This window comes from Xiphophorus couchianus, chromosome 6 (assembly GCF_001444195.1).
Source record: "Xiphophorus couchianus chromosome 6, X_couchianus-1.0, whole genome shotgun sequence".
Taxonomy (NCBI): Eukaryota; Metazoa; Chordata; class Actinopteri; order Cyprinodontiformes; family Poeciliidae; genus Xiphophorus; species Xiphophorus couchianus.
In genome coordinates this window covers 18,227,781-18,245,427 of record NC_040233.1, presented here as the reverse complement: position 1 = coordinate 18,245,427, position 17,647 = coordinate 18,227,781, and the positions used below count along the sequence as shown (strand labels likewise).

Genomic DNA, 17,647 nt, shown 5'->3' with positions numbered 1-17,647 from the left:
TCCGGCTCCTTCCACTAATCCTCTAGCCCGGTTCTACTAAATAAGATGATTTTAGATTCTTGGTTTTTTATTTATTTTTTTTGGGGGGGGGGAGAGAAGGAGGAACTTAAGTTTTGATGATTACATTTGTGAATTAAACAAATGAACACATGACTTATTTGGGAGTTGTTTTGACAGACAGTACAGAGGCAACGAAGGACAGATGAGGGAACTTCAGGACCAGCTTGAAGCCGAACAGTATTTTTCTGTAAGTGAAAGTCCCACAGTCCAGATGTTTCTTCTATTTTCCTACTGTAGACTCATCACGCGTTTCCTCCTCTTGCAGACACTTTACAAAACTCAGGTTAGGGAGCTGAAAGAGGAGATTGAGGAACGGAACCGGCAGGTACAAGACGCACAGAAGAAGGTGCATGACTTGATAAGTGAAAGGTACATGGTGAACTCCTGTTGATGTTTGTTGCCGCTTTGAGAATCTGCGTCTGAGGCCTTTTATTTATTTATATTCTGTGGCGCAGAGACTCGCTGTCTGCTCAGCTGGATCTGACGGTGACCAAGGCCGAGTCTGAGCAGCTCGCTCGGGCTCTGCAGGAAGAGCAGTACTTTGAACTCAGCCAGGAGAGCAAGAAAGCAACGGCTCGGCACAAGCAGGAGATCGGTGAACGAGAGGCCACTATTGCACAGGTGAGGTTAACCTGAAATACTTCCGTTAAAAGCTTTACTTTTGTGGCTTTAACTTTAGTAACCTGGAGTGATCAAAATGATTGTTTTCAAAATTGCGTGCAGCTTGAGGAATCCAATAAAACTTTGACCAAAGACGTGGAGCACCTCAGCAAAAATAATACGGAGTTGAACGAGAAGCTTCATCTTCAGGAGGAAGGTACTGTCTTCTGCTGAATCTGTCCTTGTTGCTTTGTGATGATGTCATCATGCTGTGCACCATTCAGTCTAGAAAAGGATGGAATTTTACAGAAGTAGTTTTTAGGTCTCTAAAAATGGAAAAAGGAAATGGAAAAGAGTAAAAATTTGCTTCCTGTCCTTTTATCTGTCCTGTTGTATGTCCTTTTGTCTATCAGTTTATCCATCCATAAGTCACCCAGTGGTCCAATTTTTCCTCTTTTTCTATCTACCCATCCTTCCATTTTACCCCATATTTAAAGAATGATGACCACTATAGAACTATTTGCCCTTAATTAATGGTAGATTTTTTTTAAAATTTAAACCTTCATTGTATGAGTGGGTGATGTAAACTTTGAATCTTAACACAATACTTTGTGGTGCTATTGTGTTGATAAGGATTATTATAAACATAAACATCTTTTTAGGTAACTATAGCTGTGACATTCATAGTGTCACCAACACAAATATTGTTCTTGAAAAACAATTCCCCTTTGAAATAGGCCTCTTCATGTTTCCACTTACTTAAAAACAGTATGAATTTTATCTTTAAGCTGCACACAGTAAATCCATTTAATCATATTTTTGACATTAGTGACATTTATTGATGCTCTAGTGGAACAGAGGAGAAAATAGAAAAACATTTCCAGTCAGATTGTTTCTTATTTACCATAAATAACTGAAATTGATCATGACAACAATAAATCAAAAACACGCTTTTTTACAATTAATGATAAACGATGGGATGAACACCACTTCCAACTTTCTACTACAGGCATCTATGGAAATTTTAAATTGTAGAAGTTTGGAATTTTTGAGGAGCCCTTTTATTGTTAACACGGACCACATTTTATCCCCTAGAATACCTCTCCCAGAAGGAAGAGATCATGGCTTCAGTGAAAGGCAACTATGAGAAAGTGCTCCAAACTGAGCGCACATTGAAGACTCAGGTATAGATGAGATTCTGAGGTCTGCAGATATAATGTTCTGAGTAATAGCGAAGCGACTGACGGTTGGTATCCCGTCTTTTAGGCTGTGAACAAGCTGGCAGAGATCATGAATCGTAAAGACATGAAGCTCGACCAGAAGAAGAAAGGTAGCACCGCAGAACTGCGCAAGAAGGAGAAAGAGAACCGCAAGCTTCAGCAGGAGCTCAATCAGGAGAAAGAGAAGTTTAACCACATGGCCATCAAGTACCAGAAGGAGGTCAACGAGATGCAGGCGGTGGGTTATGGTCCCAAATAACAAAATAGAGATGGAGTATTGCTTGTGTAATTTGATTTTAATACAGAACTCTTGACCTTGCCGTCTCCAGCAACTCGCAGAAGAATCCACATATCGCAACGAGCTGCAGATGCAGCTGGCCAGCAAGGAGAGCGACATCGAGCAGCTGCGCGAGAAGCTGTGCGACTTGCAGCAGCGTGTGGAGAATTCCAGCGTCACCAGCTTGCAGACGGATGAAACAGACAGTAACACTGCAGGTAGATGGATGGCAATAGTGCAACTCATAAAATACAAATCTGATTTTTTTTTTTAAATCTTATCCTTTTTCTATCCTACGGTAAACATTTATCAGTTTTAACTTTTAAATAACATTTCTGGTTGAGTATTACCTTGACATACATCCAATATATCTTGTTTGTAAACAGTGACTGTGCAATAGATTTATGATTTTTGCCTATAATGGTGTTTTTGTCTGGAGCAGGTACCTAAGCTGGAGATGTGTGTTTTACGGCCAATTTCAGATCTTCAGTTTCTGTAAAGTTTTGATCTGCCAGTACTGAGTTTAACTGAATTTATTTTGATAGTAGCTGTAGAGAAATATTAGAGCAGAGTTACATTTTTTACTGCCTTTTATTCCGTTGCTTTTTTATAATGACATCTAAAGTTGGGTGCCTTTTTTCAATTTAGGAGGAAAAATGTTTACCATATCCATGTTTTTTGGTATAACAATACTTAAATAACATTTTTTTTCCCACTCTAACCTACTTTTTTTGCTAAACATAAAATGTAACTTAACATAAACATTAGGAGAATTGGTGTGTCCATCGCTTTGAAATCAAGCTCAGTTTAATAATTTATGTCCAGATTAACAAATATTGATCCTTCTCTATTATTTCCTGCGGTTGGCATCCAGTTTGATGAATTTTGGCGCCCCCACCTGGCTCACTTCAGAACTTTCTTGCGCATTCATCACCAAAAGTATCACCAGCTGATTCGATTGATAGATATACCAAAATTAGTGTAGCAGCTGCCTAACTCATCCCTGCAAGGTTTTATACTTGGAGGAATGTTTTACTCTCATATTAAACTATAAAATTTCATGGTCTATGCTGATCAGAGATTTGAAGAATATAACAGAGTAACTTTGCTATATTCCATTCAGCCTTCCTGTTACCTTCTGAAAGTTTTGCTCTCTCACAGTGTTATTAGTAGAACATGGTTTAAATAGCTTCTTAAATCTCCTTGCTACTTCATTCAACAAAATTTGAGTCCCTTTTTACTTACTAACAGCTGCTATGACCTGGTTTCCTTAGAACTGATGCGTTCACTGATCAGAAAAAATTGGGAAGTAAGCTGCTGTGGTTACTGATTAATTTTAAAATCTTTTTTTCAAATCTCTTCATGAACATTAAACTCTTTGCACAGCTTTGTAATTGTATGCAATTGTATGTGGTTAAAACACTTTCTCTTATTTCCCTTTTTGTCCAGTTGGTTCTCCTTGCTCTTATCTCTGTAACTTTTCCTCTGTGAGTAACTCGGTGGATGAACCCTTGTTGCCCGTCATGTGCTGCAGCTGTTGTGTGTTGGTTTTGTTTTGTTTTTTTCTCCTGATTTATCCAAATATTATTCTGCCTGAGCTGCTGTATCTGTTGAAGTATTACATTTTAGAGAAAAGGCAATGAAGTAAATTATCTTTGAAAATCATTTAAACTAAAAAGTGATACTGCCAGTGAAACCACAATGCTGCTTTGACTGGTAACATGGAAAGCTTATCATGCGTCACATTTGGGACTTTTTTCTTCACACTAATAACCTGCTTTTATTTAAGTGTGTTTTTCAACTTATTACACTCTAGTTGTGTCTTTGTCAGCATGTTCACCCGAAGCGATGCTCACGATGACACATAGACCGCCCTCACTCCACTACGTTTTCTAGACCAGGCCGTTTGAGTTCACTGACCCCATGATGGCTGTGGTTTGTGTTTTCCAGCCGCATGCACCGCCCTCCTTTGTAGTTTTAACACAAGAAAATGTAGAAATGTAACCCACGCTGCATTCGTTTGTTTCTGTGAAAGGACTGGGTGATTTACAAAAAAACTAAAACATAAAACCACTTACCAAATTGCGCCTGCAGCGTTGATTTTAACGTATTCTAAGCAGGGTTCCTATGCTGTCTGGAGACGTTTAGAGTTTGATTTCAGTATTTTCCAGGTCAGTAAAAGTAAAAAAAAAGAAGAAACATGGTGTACAGAAAAAACATTTGTAATTCCAGACTTTTTTCCGCATCCCATTATCTAAATGTTTCTTTCCCTCTGTCCTTTGCTTCTTGGCATCTTTCCATCCTCATTTTTCTGCCCTTTTTCCCAACTTTATGTTCTTCCTTATTTATTTTTTTGTGTCCCTTTCTTGTTGTCTTTTCCGTTTTCATTAATTTGTTCCTTTGTCATTTCCTTTCTATCCTTCCTCACCTGCTAGATGTTGTCTGTCTATTCTTCTCCTACCTATGGTTCCTCTGGCCTGCTCTCCTGGTTCCTATCTCCTTTCCTTTCCTGTGTTCTGCCATCTTTTTCTTTTTGGTTACTTCCTTTCTTTCTTTCATTATTCCTTCCTTTCTTCCTTCCTTGCCTGGCTTTCTTGTTCCCCTTCTTTTCTTGTGTCCCACATCCCTTTCTTCCTTATCTTTTTGTCTTTTCCAACGTGTTCCCGCTTATTCTTTTTGTCTGACCTTCCTTCCAGTTTGGAATTTTTGCAGGTCACATTTTTTTAAGCTTGCCTTTTGTATTTTACATATAAAAATTAACTTAAAGGACTAATAAGTAATCTTGCAGGAACCTTGTCTAAATAAAATATTCCACAAACTTGCTGTTAAAAACTGTTAACTCTGTTTAATTTCCTCCTGCATGGGATATTTACAGTCCTGTCACTGGCTTCAGTGCCGTCTCCTTAAACCTTGCCACATATATATATTTTTTTTATAGCAGCCTTGTAGTACGGCCTTGGAGTTTTGTTTTTCCCCAGTTGATTTCTGATTGCTGCATGGCCTTCTTCCGGTGTGCTTCATGAACCACATAGATGTTAATTGTTTGCATGTGGATTTCTTTCAGAATCCAGACTGGAGGGTTGGTTGTCCATTCCTAATCGTGCTAATATCAAGCGATATGGATGGAAGAAACAGGTACGCTTGCTCTTTTTGAAATCTGACTCAACTTCCAACTTTTTGACTGTTAAGCGAAGGTTCCACTTACTGTGTTCTGGATAATTGCAGTATGTTGTGGTGAGCAGTAAGAAGATTCTGTTCTACAATGATGAGCAAGATAAAGAACAGTCTAACCCCTCCATGGTACTTGATATAGAGTGAGTACTCATTTGTTCTTATTATTTCAATTTTGCATGGTACTTCGTCTACACAAAAAAATAAACTGAAACTAGTCAATCATGTATTATATTCTTGTCAGTTCTAATTTTTGTCATTTCTTTTTCTTTCCTAGCAAACTATTTCACGTGAGACCAGTCACTCAAGGAGATGTGTACCGAGCCGAAACGGAAGAGATTCCTCGGATATTCCAGGTTGGATGCTTGCGACCAAGATGGCAGCCGTTACGCTTCATCCTGCCACGTTCCCATTAGACTCAGATTTTTGTATGCTTGTCTTTTCAGATTCTGTATGCTAACGAGGGAGAGTGCAGGAAGGAAGCGGACATGGAGCCGGTCCCTCAGGGCGAAAAGACCAACTGTCTCGCACACAAGGGTCACGAGTTCATCCCCACACTATATCACTTCCCCTCCAACTGTGAGGCCTGCGCCAAGCCCCTGTGGCACGTGTTCAAGCCTCCTCCGGCTCTGGAGTGCCGCCGCTGCCATGTGAAGTGCCACAAGGACCACCTCGACAAAAAGGAGGACGTCATTGCTCCTTGCAAAGGTGAAGTCCCGCCTTTTGGACGCTGAGCCCAAAAAAGTCTAGAATTTGCTGAACATAACCAGACTTTTCCAATCTGATGCAGTTAAAACGCAATGTTTACACCATAGGATGGTATTTGCATGTTAAACGCTGTTATTTAAAACTGGAACACAACCTGCTATATCCATGGAAACAATATAAGATATTGGGTATGAACGTTATAATAACATTATAATATTTATTGTTATTTCGAAGTTTTAGTCAAAGACTAAAGCAAATATAAAGAATAAACACCTGCTTTAACCAGTGGTACAGGGTTCCTGCATTGTCTGGAAAACAAATTCAAATTTTTAAAAAAATGTATTGATCCCAAAAGGAAATTAAATAGTAATACCTTATAAATCGTGACCCTATTTCTCCTATCGTCACTGGACAATAACTTTTTTTTTGTGTGTTAAATTCTTTCTTTTTTTTCAGCTTCACACACAAAAAAGGAAGATTCATGTTTTGACTGATCTTAAAGTGTCACTAGGAGAAAAAAAGTTGGGGAGGAATTGTTTGTTGTTGCACACCTGCTTTTAGGAGTAAAATCCAAATGACAAAAAAAAAAACACTGAGGTAGAAATATTGAGATTAAATTTCTAAATTGAAATTGAAGTGGGAGCATTTAATCAAATGGTAAAAAAGAAGAGCTGTGACAGCCATGCCTTGTGCAAGTCAGCTACCTAAGCCATGTGTTGTGTAGCTGACTTTATACTTTAGAATATTTGATTACAAATGAATTCTTTGTTTTTGTACATGAACAACTTTTGGTCGCACTGAAAACAACCCTGAAGCTTCACCTATTGTGGTATCATGATTTAAATATAACTTATTTCTGTTAAACAACATGTTGCTTCAACCTTCACATTGGAGAGCCCGTTTGCCTTGTTTGAGTGTTAATCTGCAGTCTTTTCTGTTATCTCTAACAGTGAACTACGACGTGACCTCTGCCCGGGACATGCTGTTACTGGCTGTGACCCAAGAGGAGCAAAAGAAATGGATTGGCCACCTTGGAAAGAAGATTCCTAAGACCCCCCCATCAACGTTTTCTAGAGTCTCCCCTCGTAGCATGTCCACTCGCTCTGGACCCAACCAGTCCTTCCGCAAAAACCCCAAAAGCAATACGGCAAAGCTGAGGTAACTTTACTGTGTAACTCTTATTCAAGGTTTTAAGTTGTTCTTGTTTATCACACATCATGCACATAATTTTACAGCTTCAATGTTGCAATAACTTTAAGTCTCTACGTAGCATTTTTCTTGGGGGGGGGGGCAGTAAGTGAGGATGTGCTGTAGTCATAAAGTTGATCTTTTTCAGCCCCAACTTGAAGGCTGCGATGTGGTAAAGTCAGTCACATGACCTGCTGTTTGTTTCCTGTGTTGTAGCAGAGCGCAGTCCAGCCTCCACGCAGCAGACACAACATCAAGCACTTGTTGACAGGAACTTCTTCAGAAAGTGTTAATGTTGTATTTTAGATGTTTCCTCCTGACCTTCAAATCTTTTTTATTTATTAATTGCGCTCCTGGGTCTTGTTTTTTTTTTAGCATCAGACTTCCTGGTTGTTGGTTTTTTTCCTTCCTCATGGGATCTGTGCAGTTTGACACTTGGGATTTGTTTTTTCTAATTGACACCAAGGTGGTTTGGGATTCGCGAACTAACTATATACTTTGCAACTCTCATTAGAGTTGCCCATATTAGATTGTTTTCTGTCAAGCATGAGCCAGATTTGAGCTAGTAACAGTTGCATTACCTGTTCGACTGAATACTAACAAATGTAAAGATAAATAGTTTTTTTTACTGGTGTTTCTTCTGTCTTTCAGCTAACCATCTGAACCGTTGGGACTTTTTCTGGACTCTAAAACTTTACCTCTTTTCTCATCAACAAAAACGGAAAAAAAAGCCTGTAGTATATTAAAAATGTATCGAAAACTCAAAATTGCAGAACAGAAGCCGTTGGAAAACTGCAGTTCACGTCACACGGCGCGCCATCGTGGACTTTAAAAGGCCAAATCTACTCAATCTGCTTCCCTCCCCTTCCTCCTTTTCTCTAAAAGAAGTGTCATCAAACTCAACGAACTTAGTTTTACATTGCAGCCAGAAGATGGCGCACTTGTGTTGAATTAAGAACGGACAACAGAAATGGAAGCACTCACTCTGGCATTCTCTGCTTCGCGTTTTGTGACGGATATTAATGGAAACTGGAAATGGGAAGTGTATGGACACCTGCAAGTGTGTTTTCATTTTAAGGTACTGTTATACAGGGATTATAGATCTGCAGTAAAACGTTGGACCTCAGGGGTGGAAAGTAGATATATCTGTGTAGTAATTTCTTTCCCCACCTGATGGATATTTCAGCTAAATGCAACAGTTGTTTCCAACTTAAAAAAAAAAAAATGACACGATGCCTTCATCTAGCTATTGTTGTTGGCCTTTTTGCCTTTTTTTCTTCTTATCACTTTGCAACTCTGTTATCAGGTTTGGCGCAGCATTTTTTCATGGGGGACATGAGTATTAGATCTTTTGAGTATTGTGAACAGAGCATGCAAGATCATCATTTAAATCTATGCATTATTTTTATTATAATTATTTTTATTGCTCCAAGCCATAAGGAGAACACGACTGTATTGGCATATAGGAGTCATAAAACTTAACGGATTTTGTTTTCTGTTTATTTGGTACATCGTCTCTGTAATATTGTTTTCTTTTTGTAATGTATTGCCTTATACTGGTTGATAGAGAAATGGCTCAAAAGGAAAACATTAAGTTAACAAATGTAAAACTGCACTGTTTGACTTGAGTGTAAATTATTTGTAGAAGACTAAACAGGTGTAGCATTTGGCCCACCTTGTGCCTTAACGTTTGGATATTGATTTTACTGCCATATCTTTTTTTTTTTTGTTTTGGGGTTTTTTTTTTCAATTTTTGTTGCAACATAAGACAAATCTTAACTCTTCCATTGTTTTTTCCTTCTTTTTTTTTTAAGAAATTGCAGCCGGTTTGGTTTTTATCAGAACATTCTTTGTCTGGTTATGAATATTAAATATATATAAATACATTAAAATACCTCTTTAAGGACACAAAGCTTCCAAACTTGGTTCATGTCATATTAGAAGTTTCACAAAGAGTTTACGCAAAACTAGTCTGTGTGAATGATTGACATAATAACAAGGACAAGTTGTATCGTCTGTGTTAAGTTCAGTTATTGAAAATCCCCCTATAGAGTGTACATAAAGAAAGACAAAAGGATTATGGAATACCTTCACAGTCTTTCCTTTGTAAGATTTTTATTTTCTTTTCAGTAAAAAAAAAAAAAAAAGCACTGGAAATATGATCTCTTGTGTTGGATAATTTGCATGGGTAATTTGCATTGGACCCCGCACTGATGGATATGTCAATAAACATATCTTTATCATGTTTGTTTACTTTATTTATCAATTTATATCTGAGTATTTAAAGGGATGTTTGAAACTATCACAACACTTGAGTCCCTGAATGAGAAGTTTTGTCCCTTGGTCTTTTGCATTATCGTTATCTATTCCTGTAAGTTTTTGATTTAATAATTGAACATTGGTGTAAGCAATTCTCAAGTGGATGAGTAAAGTCAAATCTATTTGGCTCTATCAGAATAAATATTTGGTACACAATTCTACATGTCAAGTATGTATGTTAACTTTAATGATCTAATTTTCTTAAAATACTTATTTCAGTATTAGTAAAACTCACTAAAGTTTGTTAAATCTAGACTCTTTAGGTCATGGGGAAGACTGTTGACTTAACTCGTGGTCATTAACCTTTTTCGCATGAAAGGTAATTTGGTTTTCAATTTTAGTCATTTATATAGAGACCTTTTGATTCACTTTATTGGAAAAAAAATAAATAAATCCAGTCTATTTTCAGTCATACTAAACTAAGCAAATCAGCAAGGCTATAGATGAGCTACTAAAGGTAATAATGGAAAAGCTTCTTAAGAGTAGTGGCACCTCCAGAGATACTTCACAGGGGAAACCAGGACAGTAAAAAGTGTGTGTACTAGTATTTGTTCATTGGGTTTTACATTTAGGGGTTACCAGCAAAGGAGCTTTGCTTCACAATCTTCTCAAAAGTCTGTTTATGCTTGTTGCTTGTGCATCATGCCGTCTAATCAGCGTCATTACCACAGTTTGTGACTTGCCTTCCTTGTAGAAGCTGCTGGTGCCCGACAATTTTCAGTAGTGTCTGACATATTTTCATTAATTAAATTTAGGGCTTTCATTAGCGACACCGTATAATGTTAATTCACTGTCTGAATTTCACAGCTGAAATCATTTTACTTTTCAGTTATGTTCTAATTTACTGATCGGTCCCAGTATTACGTTTTCTAAACCCTAAATCTTTGCTCAGTACATGAATGAGCTCAAACAAGCGGAGAAGTATCCAGCAGGATGGCTAACATGTTGTCGAGCGCATCGATAAGTTCCAAGCGTGTTGTTGCAGCGTCATCCTGTTTGAATGAAGTTCAGACTGAGAACTAGCCAACTCTTCATTCGCGCCCCAGAAGACTGACACGGGAAAAACAATATCAGATACTCCAGGAAAACAAAGACTGCTAACCATGCCGGTGTTTACAGGTATGATGCAAAACAAACGCGGCGTATTTGTTGTTATTACCATTAAAGCTACAACGAAAGCGCGAATCCTTACACGTGTTTTAGTGAAGCACCGTAAATATGTTAGCTTAGCCGTGTAGCATGATATGCAGTTAGCATGCTACCAATTCTAGTAAGACCGTCTATATTTTCAGCAAGTTGCAACAGTTATTTCTCGAAACAATGTTGCGAAAGAAATATGAGTACACATTTAGTTGGCTTTATTGTGTTTTAGGAGTTTCTATGTTCAACTTTACAATGTGTTTTGCAATGCCGGCTATGCTAACTAGCACTTTCAAGTAAACCGAACAAGCTAGTCTAGTTTGGCAACACTAAAGTTGATGTGTTTACCTGGTTATCTACAACCACCAAGAAGTAAAACACATTTGAAACGTTTTAGCAAGTTGAAATGTCATTTGTTTTACATTATTGCATTCGTAGACCGGACATGTTTCTTTAAAATACCAACTGCGGTAGCATTTTCAGTAAAGTTAGCCCATTTATGGCTAACTTCCAATACAGCTGCTTGTTTACCATGAACTGTGTATTACAGGGCACGATTTTACTATTTCTAAACCGGTAATATTACAAAAGTCAGTCAAGTGATTTATCACAACAAAATTGCTTCAGTGGACAACAACATAATGGTTAGCTTCTCCTTTTGTGGATGAAACTAACTCAGAAGGACTGCCCGGTTAGCTGCCTGATTCCCTGAAGCACAAGATGCTGTGTCATATATGCAGAACCCATTCTAGATGAGCTACGATGTCCCCACTACTAACACATAACTCACACGTACGATGTAATTTTGTTTTTATCCACTTTCAGTCAATGTGAAATGGGGCAAAGAGAAGTTTGATGCAGTAGAGCTCAACACCGAGGAGCCACCCATGGTGTTCAAGGCTCAACTCTTCGCCCTGACAGGAGTTCAGCCTGACAGACAGAAGGTCATGGTGAAGGGAGGCACCCTGAAGGTAATAAGAAAACGCAGTGCTACAGGTTAAGCTTTAGGGACAAGGTTTCTTCTGATGGGCGATTTTCAACATGTCTATTCAAAACTACATCCACTGATTCTAGATTGCTTTAAAAAGCATATGAAACAGTTTTCATTATTACTGTTATTTTATTTATTTAGTTTACAGATTTCTTAAAAAAATACACTGGGAACAGGATCACATCACATGTTAAGATTATCTACTGTCGCAGCTTTAATGATCACAATCAGTTGTGTTTGTTTTAAAATGGCAAAAATGGATATAATAGTAGTTATGAAGTCATTATAACAATTGGAGCTTCCTGAAGCTTTGATCAAATATGTCTTCTGTATTTCAGTTAATTAATGTTTTCTCTCAATTCTAGGATGACGAGTGGGGAAACATTAAACTGAAAAATGTGAGTGTTTATGTTATCTAACTACATAGATGCATGTATTTTTGTTTGTTTTTTTTTTTTTTACATTTAAATGAGACATATCGGTCCATGTCATAAGCAATAAAATACACAAAACACAAGATAAAAAAGCAGTGCATGTCAACTGAAACGTATATGTTATGAGAGTTACACAAAGGTGTTTCCAGAAAAATCAACAATAGTTTGTTGTATTGTTAATGTAGTCAAAATTGTAATACTGATAATAAAATACACTTCAAAAATCAGATTGTTCTTGTCTATGGTGGCAGCTTTGAAAAAATCCAAATTTCTTCATAAAAACACATCTGAAGTTTTTAAAATCCTGGATTCACACCAATTACAGGCTTTGGAGGTCTTTAATTGCAATTTATCATCACAATAGATTACATTTTATATCATAAGAACATCTTCGCATTAATAAACACTATGATAAATGCCCACTCCTTCCCAGCATACAGCAGAACATTCACACTCACTGAACTTGCATATGTATCTGTGTTTTCCTAGGGAATGACTCTGCTGATGATGGGCTCTGCAGAAGCCCTGCCTGAGGAGCCGGCGGTTCGGCCAATGTTTGTAGAGGACATGACTGAGGAGCAGCTGGCTTCTGCGGTCAGCGGATTTCACAAATTAATAGTTCCTTACAAACAGAAAAACTACCCAAAAACTGATGCCAGTGTTGGTGATGTTTTGTTCAGATGGAGCTTCCTTGTGGGCTGACAAACTTGGGTAACACCTGCTACATGAACGCCACAGTGCAGTGTCTACGCTCGGTGCCAGAGCTCAAAACGGCTCTCAGGAGGTACTTAATTTAGACGGAGACATCGCAGAATTAATATTTCCAAGCGCTTAATAGTGCTTTAATGATTTAGTGTAGTGTTGAATAATTTAGTTTGAAGCTAGTTAGTTTATTTTTTGCTTAAGTGGCAATATTCTCTTTTACTTTTTATAGGTATTCAGGTGCCCTGCGATCTTCAGGAGCAAATGCTCCAGCACAATACATCACAGCAGGTTTGTAGCAATTTTATTTGCTAAATGCGCCATTTCAATTTCTCAGACATCTGCAAACTTTTTTTAAAAAATATGTTTTTAATTTTTTCCAACTTCAGCCCTGCGTGATTTATATGAGACTATGGACAAAACCTCGTCCAGCCTTCCTCCTATAATCCTGCTGCAGTTTCTCCACATGGCCTTTCCACAGTTTGCTGAGAAGGGAGACCAAGGACAGTACTTGCAACAAGTCAGAATCTGCTGAGTTCATGTCATTGTTGCATGCAGTTGCCCAAGATTGCATCTGTTTGTATTTTTTTAAAATTATTTTTTAATTTTTCTAGGATGCCAATGAGTGCTGGCTCCAGATGATGAGGGTGCTTCAGCAAAAGTTGGAACCACTTGAGCCTGTGACTCCCATGGAGGTAAACCTTTACTTTTGTGAAATGGAGGCAGAGCAATTAATAATATTAATCTTTCTTATGATTTGATTTCTTTACATATGGTTCAATTGTGTTTTGTGGACTCTGCTATGCACATTAAAAGTGTGTCTGTCTGTTTGCTTTCCCTGCTTAGACTGAGTCAGCAGGTGGAGCTGCCTCTGCGTCTGCAAAGAAGAACTTTATTGACCAGTATTTCGGTGTAGAATTTGAAACTTCGTATCCTTTCAGCATGTTTGAAACTACATTTTGTCTTTGTTGAGAAAATTTTAACCTTATAAATTCTGATCTCAAGAGTATATTGTTTCCTTTCTGATTGTAGTTTTTTGATTGAAGTGAAACATAGAAATAAAGAATGTAGTAGAGATTGACTTAACTCTTTAGTTCAGCATGAAATGCACAGAATCTGAGGAAGAAGAGCCAATCAAGGGCAAAGAAAGCCAGCTCCAGCTCAGCTGCTTTATTAACCAAGAAGTCAAATACCTTGCAACAGGACTACGACTGGTACGTACCATTTAATTTCACTCCTTAAAATCCAATGTGGGTTTTTCAGACAAAGAAGACATGCCAGGATTCAATTAGAAAATTATTTAGACAAATTTTTAATGTTTATCATTAAAACTCAGATTCTCTGAAGATCACAATCATTAATAAAATCGAAATGTTCACTGATTGAAGAGTATGTGTCGGTTTGGGCTGCAACAAGTAATTGTGATGAATCAATTGTTAGAATAATTGTCAACTACTTTAGTAATTGATTAGTTGTTAAATGGAGTACAATATCAAAATAGAACAGAGCAGTAATTACTGTGCAAAAAATTAATACATTTTGCATTTAAGATCTACTAAAGTTTTGTAAATATGTTCCAATCAAAACTGCAGTAGCATAACTTTAGTTTCACCTGGTTCAAATGTAAAAAAATATCTTACATTAAGCACTTTTTTGCCGTCCAATTACTAACTGGTTAATCTAAAAAAAAAAAAAAATAGTGTAAAAAAAAAAAATAGTGTACAGATTAGCCGCATGCTGTGTTTCTGTTAAGTGGAGCAGAAACGGCCGAGCTTTTCACATGTTGATGTTTGAAGAATTTTTTTATCTGCAGATGCATCCTTTGCTACAAATGATCAAGTACACACTAACGGAATGCTGTTATTGCATTTTACGCAATAGCGTGTTCATTTTCTTATCAAAGAAATTAATTGAATTGTTTGCATATTTTAATGTATGCCTAACATTACATATGTGCCATTTTTTTTATCCCAACAAATCAGTTAATCGTCATAAAAATTAGTAGATGATTGAATTACTAAAATAACTGTTAGCAGCTCTAGTCCCTGTACTGTAGAAAGTATGCACCCAACACTTGATTATTGCATTAATTGCTGCATCAATGCGATGCAGCTTGAAGTTGATCAGGCTGTGGACCTGCAGAGGACGTAATCATAGTGATGAAGAGCTGATCCTGTTTATATCTCCACTCTCAGAGACTGCAGGAAGAAATCACAAAAATGTCTCCAACCTTGGACAGAAATGCTTTGTATATCAAATCTGTAAGTATGATCTCCCTCTGCCCTTTTTTTTTTTTTTTTTTAAGTTGTCCAACTGAAATGGGACATTTCTCTTACAGCTGCTTTTTATTTGTCCTCTCTCTAGTCAAAACTTAGCCGTCTCCCTGCCTACTTAACGGTTCAAATGGTCCGATTTTTCTACAAGGAGAAGGAGTCTGTGAATGCAAAAGTTCTAAAGGTTTGTTCTCATTGTTGTTCTTCATTTGCAACAGATCTTGCAGTAACGGCTTAGTTAAACCCAATTATCTGTAAATATTGTTTTTAATTGCGAAGGATGTCAAGTTCCCCCTCATGTTGGACGTATATGAGCTCCTCACCCCGGAGCTCCAGGAGAAAATGTTGCCAATTAGGTCAAAGTTTAAAGAAATGGAGGACAAGAAGCTGGAGAAACAACAGCAAAAGGTGACAAAAATCTATGTGGATGTCTTTTGTGGATGCTTTTGTTTTATTAATAAAGAAATAAACTTCTTTTCATCATAAATGCTAACATATGTGTATATTCCTGATTTTCATTAGGTATTGAAGAAGCCAGAAGCATCAAAGGAAGTAAAATATGAGCCTTTCTCTTTCCCAGATGGTATGTTGAGACGATCGCATATCATCCCATGCACAACTATAGATTTAACTTTGCAGAGCCCATTTAAATAACATAAATTGAATTTAAGTAATTGTGCTTATTTTCTTTTACCTCTCTGTAGACCTTGGTTCCAACAACAGCGGCTACTACGACCTGCAGGCTGTACTGACTCACCAAGGTCGCTCCAGCTCATCAGGCCACTATGTGGGATGGGTCAAGAGGAAAGAAGGTAACCACATCTGTTGGTGATAACCAGAGTCACCCAAGGCTGTAGTACAACTTTCTTTGCATTGCGTGTTTGTGCTGTCTTCTGATGATTTGGTTAATCGTCATGAAAACCAAATAAATAAGAATCACATTCTGTGACTATAAACTCTCATTGAAAGTATTCAAAACTTCCGTAAATTTTTGATTATTTGGCTCTTTTACAGTTTTCTTTACATTAATATATACAAGGTCTACTTTTCAATGATTTAATACAAAATATTATGTACCGTACATGACAGCAAAGTTGCATCACACAATGTAATTGCTTCAGTAAAGTAGGCTTTATTTTCTTTTCGACTGAATGCAGGGATTTGTCTGTGTCTTGGAGATTTGTTTTGTCGTCATTTTTGATAACCGTGACAAAAATATTGTTCTAAAAGTTTAAGTCCATACCCATTCCTACTAATTATGCTAATCACTGGGGTTGTAGCCATACATAAAAGTCATGAGGATGGATGAGCACAGACCTTCCACTTAAACTGTTGGAAAATAGTCATCTTTTGTTGTAAAAATCTAACTTGAGAATCTCAAATGTTTTTTTTTTTTCTTCTGACTTTACAATCCTAGTTTTAATATTACAGAATTTTGCCTCCAATTATGGCAAACAAATCTCCCAATTTTTCAACATCAGATAATACATTTTTCTTGTAAATATGTGAAAATGAATTTATATTTAGTCCATGACCAATACATTTTTTTCTCTTTTATCCACTATACCCTTGACACTCTGTCGTATCATCAGCAGGTTGAAAGTTGAAGATTCACAAACGGCCATGTGTTGGTCTTGGACAACTAGCTCAAGAATCTGTTTTTTGTGTGTGTGTGTGTGTGTCTTTTGACAGACGAGTGGATCAAGTTTGACGACGACAAGGTGAGTGTGGTCTCACCGGAAGACATCCTGCGGCTGTCTGGAGGCGGAGACTGGCATATAGCTTACGTTCTACTGTACGGGCCGCGTCGGCTGGAAATACATGAAGAGGAGCAGTAGCTGGAGGGAGGTTTCTTACACCCACATATACAGATTGCCATTTCCACGCACTGTCTGCATAGATGTGCAATAAAACTGGTGTCTTTAAAGATTTGATTTTTTTTTGTTGTTTTGTTTTGTAACCAACACTTATGCTTGTAAAACAAATTTTGTTAAATATTCATCCATAGTGTGCTTTGAATATGGAGATCTGATGAAAGGCAATCTCTGGACTGGATCCTTTAGATTTTAAAGTCTGGCTCTACAGTTTCATTAAATGTTTTATACACAATGTATATTTTTAAAGCCTTTCAGAAGGTGACCATGAGAGCAAAAATATTTCTTATTCATTTAACCACCAAGCTGTTGTCCTTGACATTCTGGATTGAGTGGTCAGATGCATAACAGAACTCTTGTTCACCTCTTGGGCCTTTGGGTTCAGTCTCAGGTCTTAAGTGCTTGGCTCGCATCATCTCCTGCGATTGTTCTCAAAATGTATTGACAGATGAGGCCAAATATTCATTAATGCTGTTTTCAGGGAAGTGGTTTGGGACAGGTTGGCCTCGTGGTGAACCGTGTGGAGGCGTTTGAACCATGGTTTTTCTCAGTTGGCTTTGGTGACACTGACTTAAGACAATGTATGTAAAATCCAAAAACATCCACTCTCTGTAATAAGTTATTAATTGATTGCTGGCGAAAATAAACCGTTGAACCAAAACGCGACCCTGTTTTGTGACCAAGAGAAGC

The 17,647-nt window shown here is 37.5% G+C and overlaps 2 protein-coding genes across 3 annotated transcripts in view; both read left to right on the top strand.

The window, feature by feature from the left end:
- Window positions 1–9,469, top strand: part of rock1 (Rho-associated, coiled-coil containing protein kinase 1) — a 33,415-nt gene extending 23,946 nt beyond the window's left edge. The window contains exons 21-33 of one of the 2 annotated variants that reach the window (XM_028020570.1): window positions 178–247; window positions 326–429; window positions 516–681; window positions 784–877; window positions 1,756–1,844; window positions 1,927–2,118; window positions 2,210–2,375; window positions 5,222–5,292; window positions 5,383–5,471; window positions 5,606–5,684; window positions 5,775–6,036; window positions 6,987–7,194; window positions 7,876–9,469. In XM_028020570.1, coding sequence (XP_027876371.1) covers window positions 178–247; window positions 326–429; window positions 516–681; window positions 784–877; window positions 1,756–1,844; window positions 1,927–2,118; window positions 2,210–2,375; window positions 5,222–5,292; window positions 5,383–5,471; window positions 5,606–5,684; window positions 5,775–6,036; window positions 6,987–7,194; window positions 7,876–7,879 — 1,594 coding nt within the window. In that variant the 3' untranslated portion in view covers window positions 7,880–9,469. Of the gene's footprint in view, window positions 1–177; window positions 248–325; window positions 430–515; window positions 682–783; window positions 878–1,755; window positions 1,845–1,926; window positions 2,119–2,209; window positions 2,376–5,221; window positions 5,293–5,382; window positions 5,472–5,605; window positions 5,685–5,774; window positions 6,037–6,986; window positions 7,195–7,440 lie in introns of both variants that reach the window. The other variant, XM_028020569.1, reaches the window with a different exon arrangement.
- Window positions 9,470–10,505: 1,036 nt separating this feature from the next.
- Window positions 10,506–17,618, top strand: usp14 (ubiquitin specific peptidase 14 (tRNA-guanine transglycosylase)). Its single transcript, XM_028020445.1, has 16 exons — window positions 10,506–10,662; window positions 11,509–11,654; window positions 12,040–12,072; window positions 12,598–12,702; window positions 12,789–12,892; window positions 13,043–13,101; window positions 13,200–13,330; window positions 13,425–13,505; window positions 13,657–13,739; window positions 13,910–14,024; window positions 15,006–15,071; window positions 15,175–15,267; window positions 15,363–15,491; window positions 15,606–15,666; window positions 15,788–15,895; window positions 16,776–17,618. Exons 1-16 carry the CDS (start codon window positions 10,647–10,649, stop codon window positions 16,919–16,921), a joined length of 1,476 nt encoding a protein of 491 aa, XP_027876246.1. The 5' UTR covers window positions 10,506–10,646; the 3' UTR covers window positions 16,922–17,618.
- The last annotated feature ends 29 nt before the right edge of the window (window positions 17,619–17,647 follow it).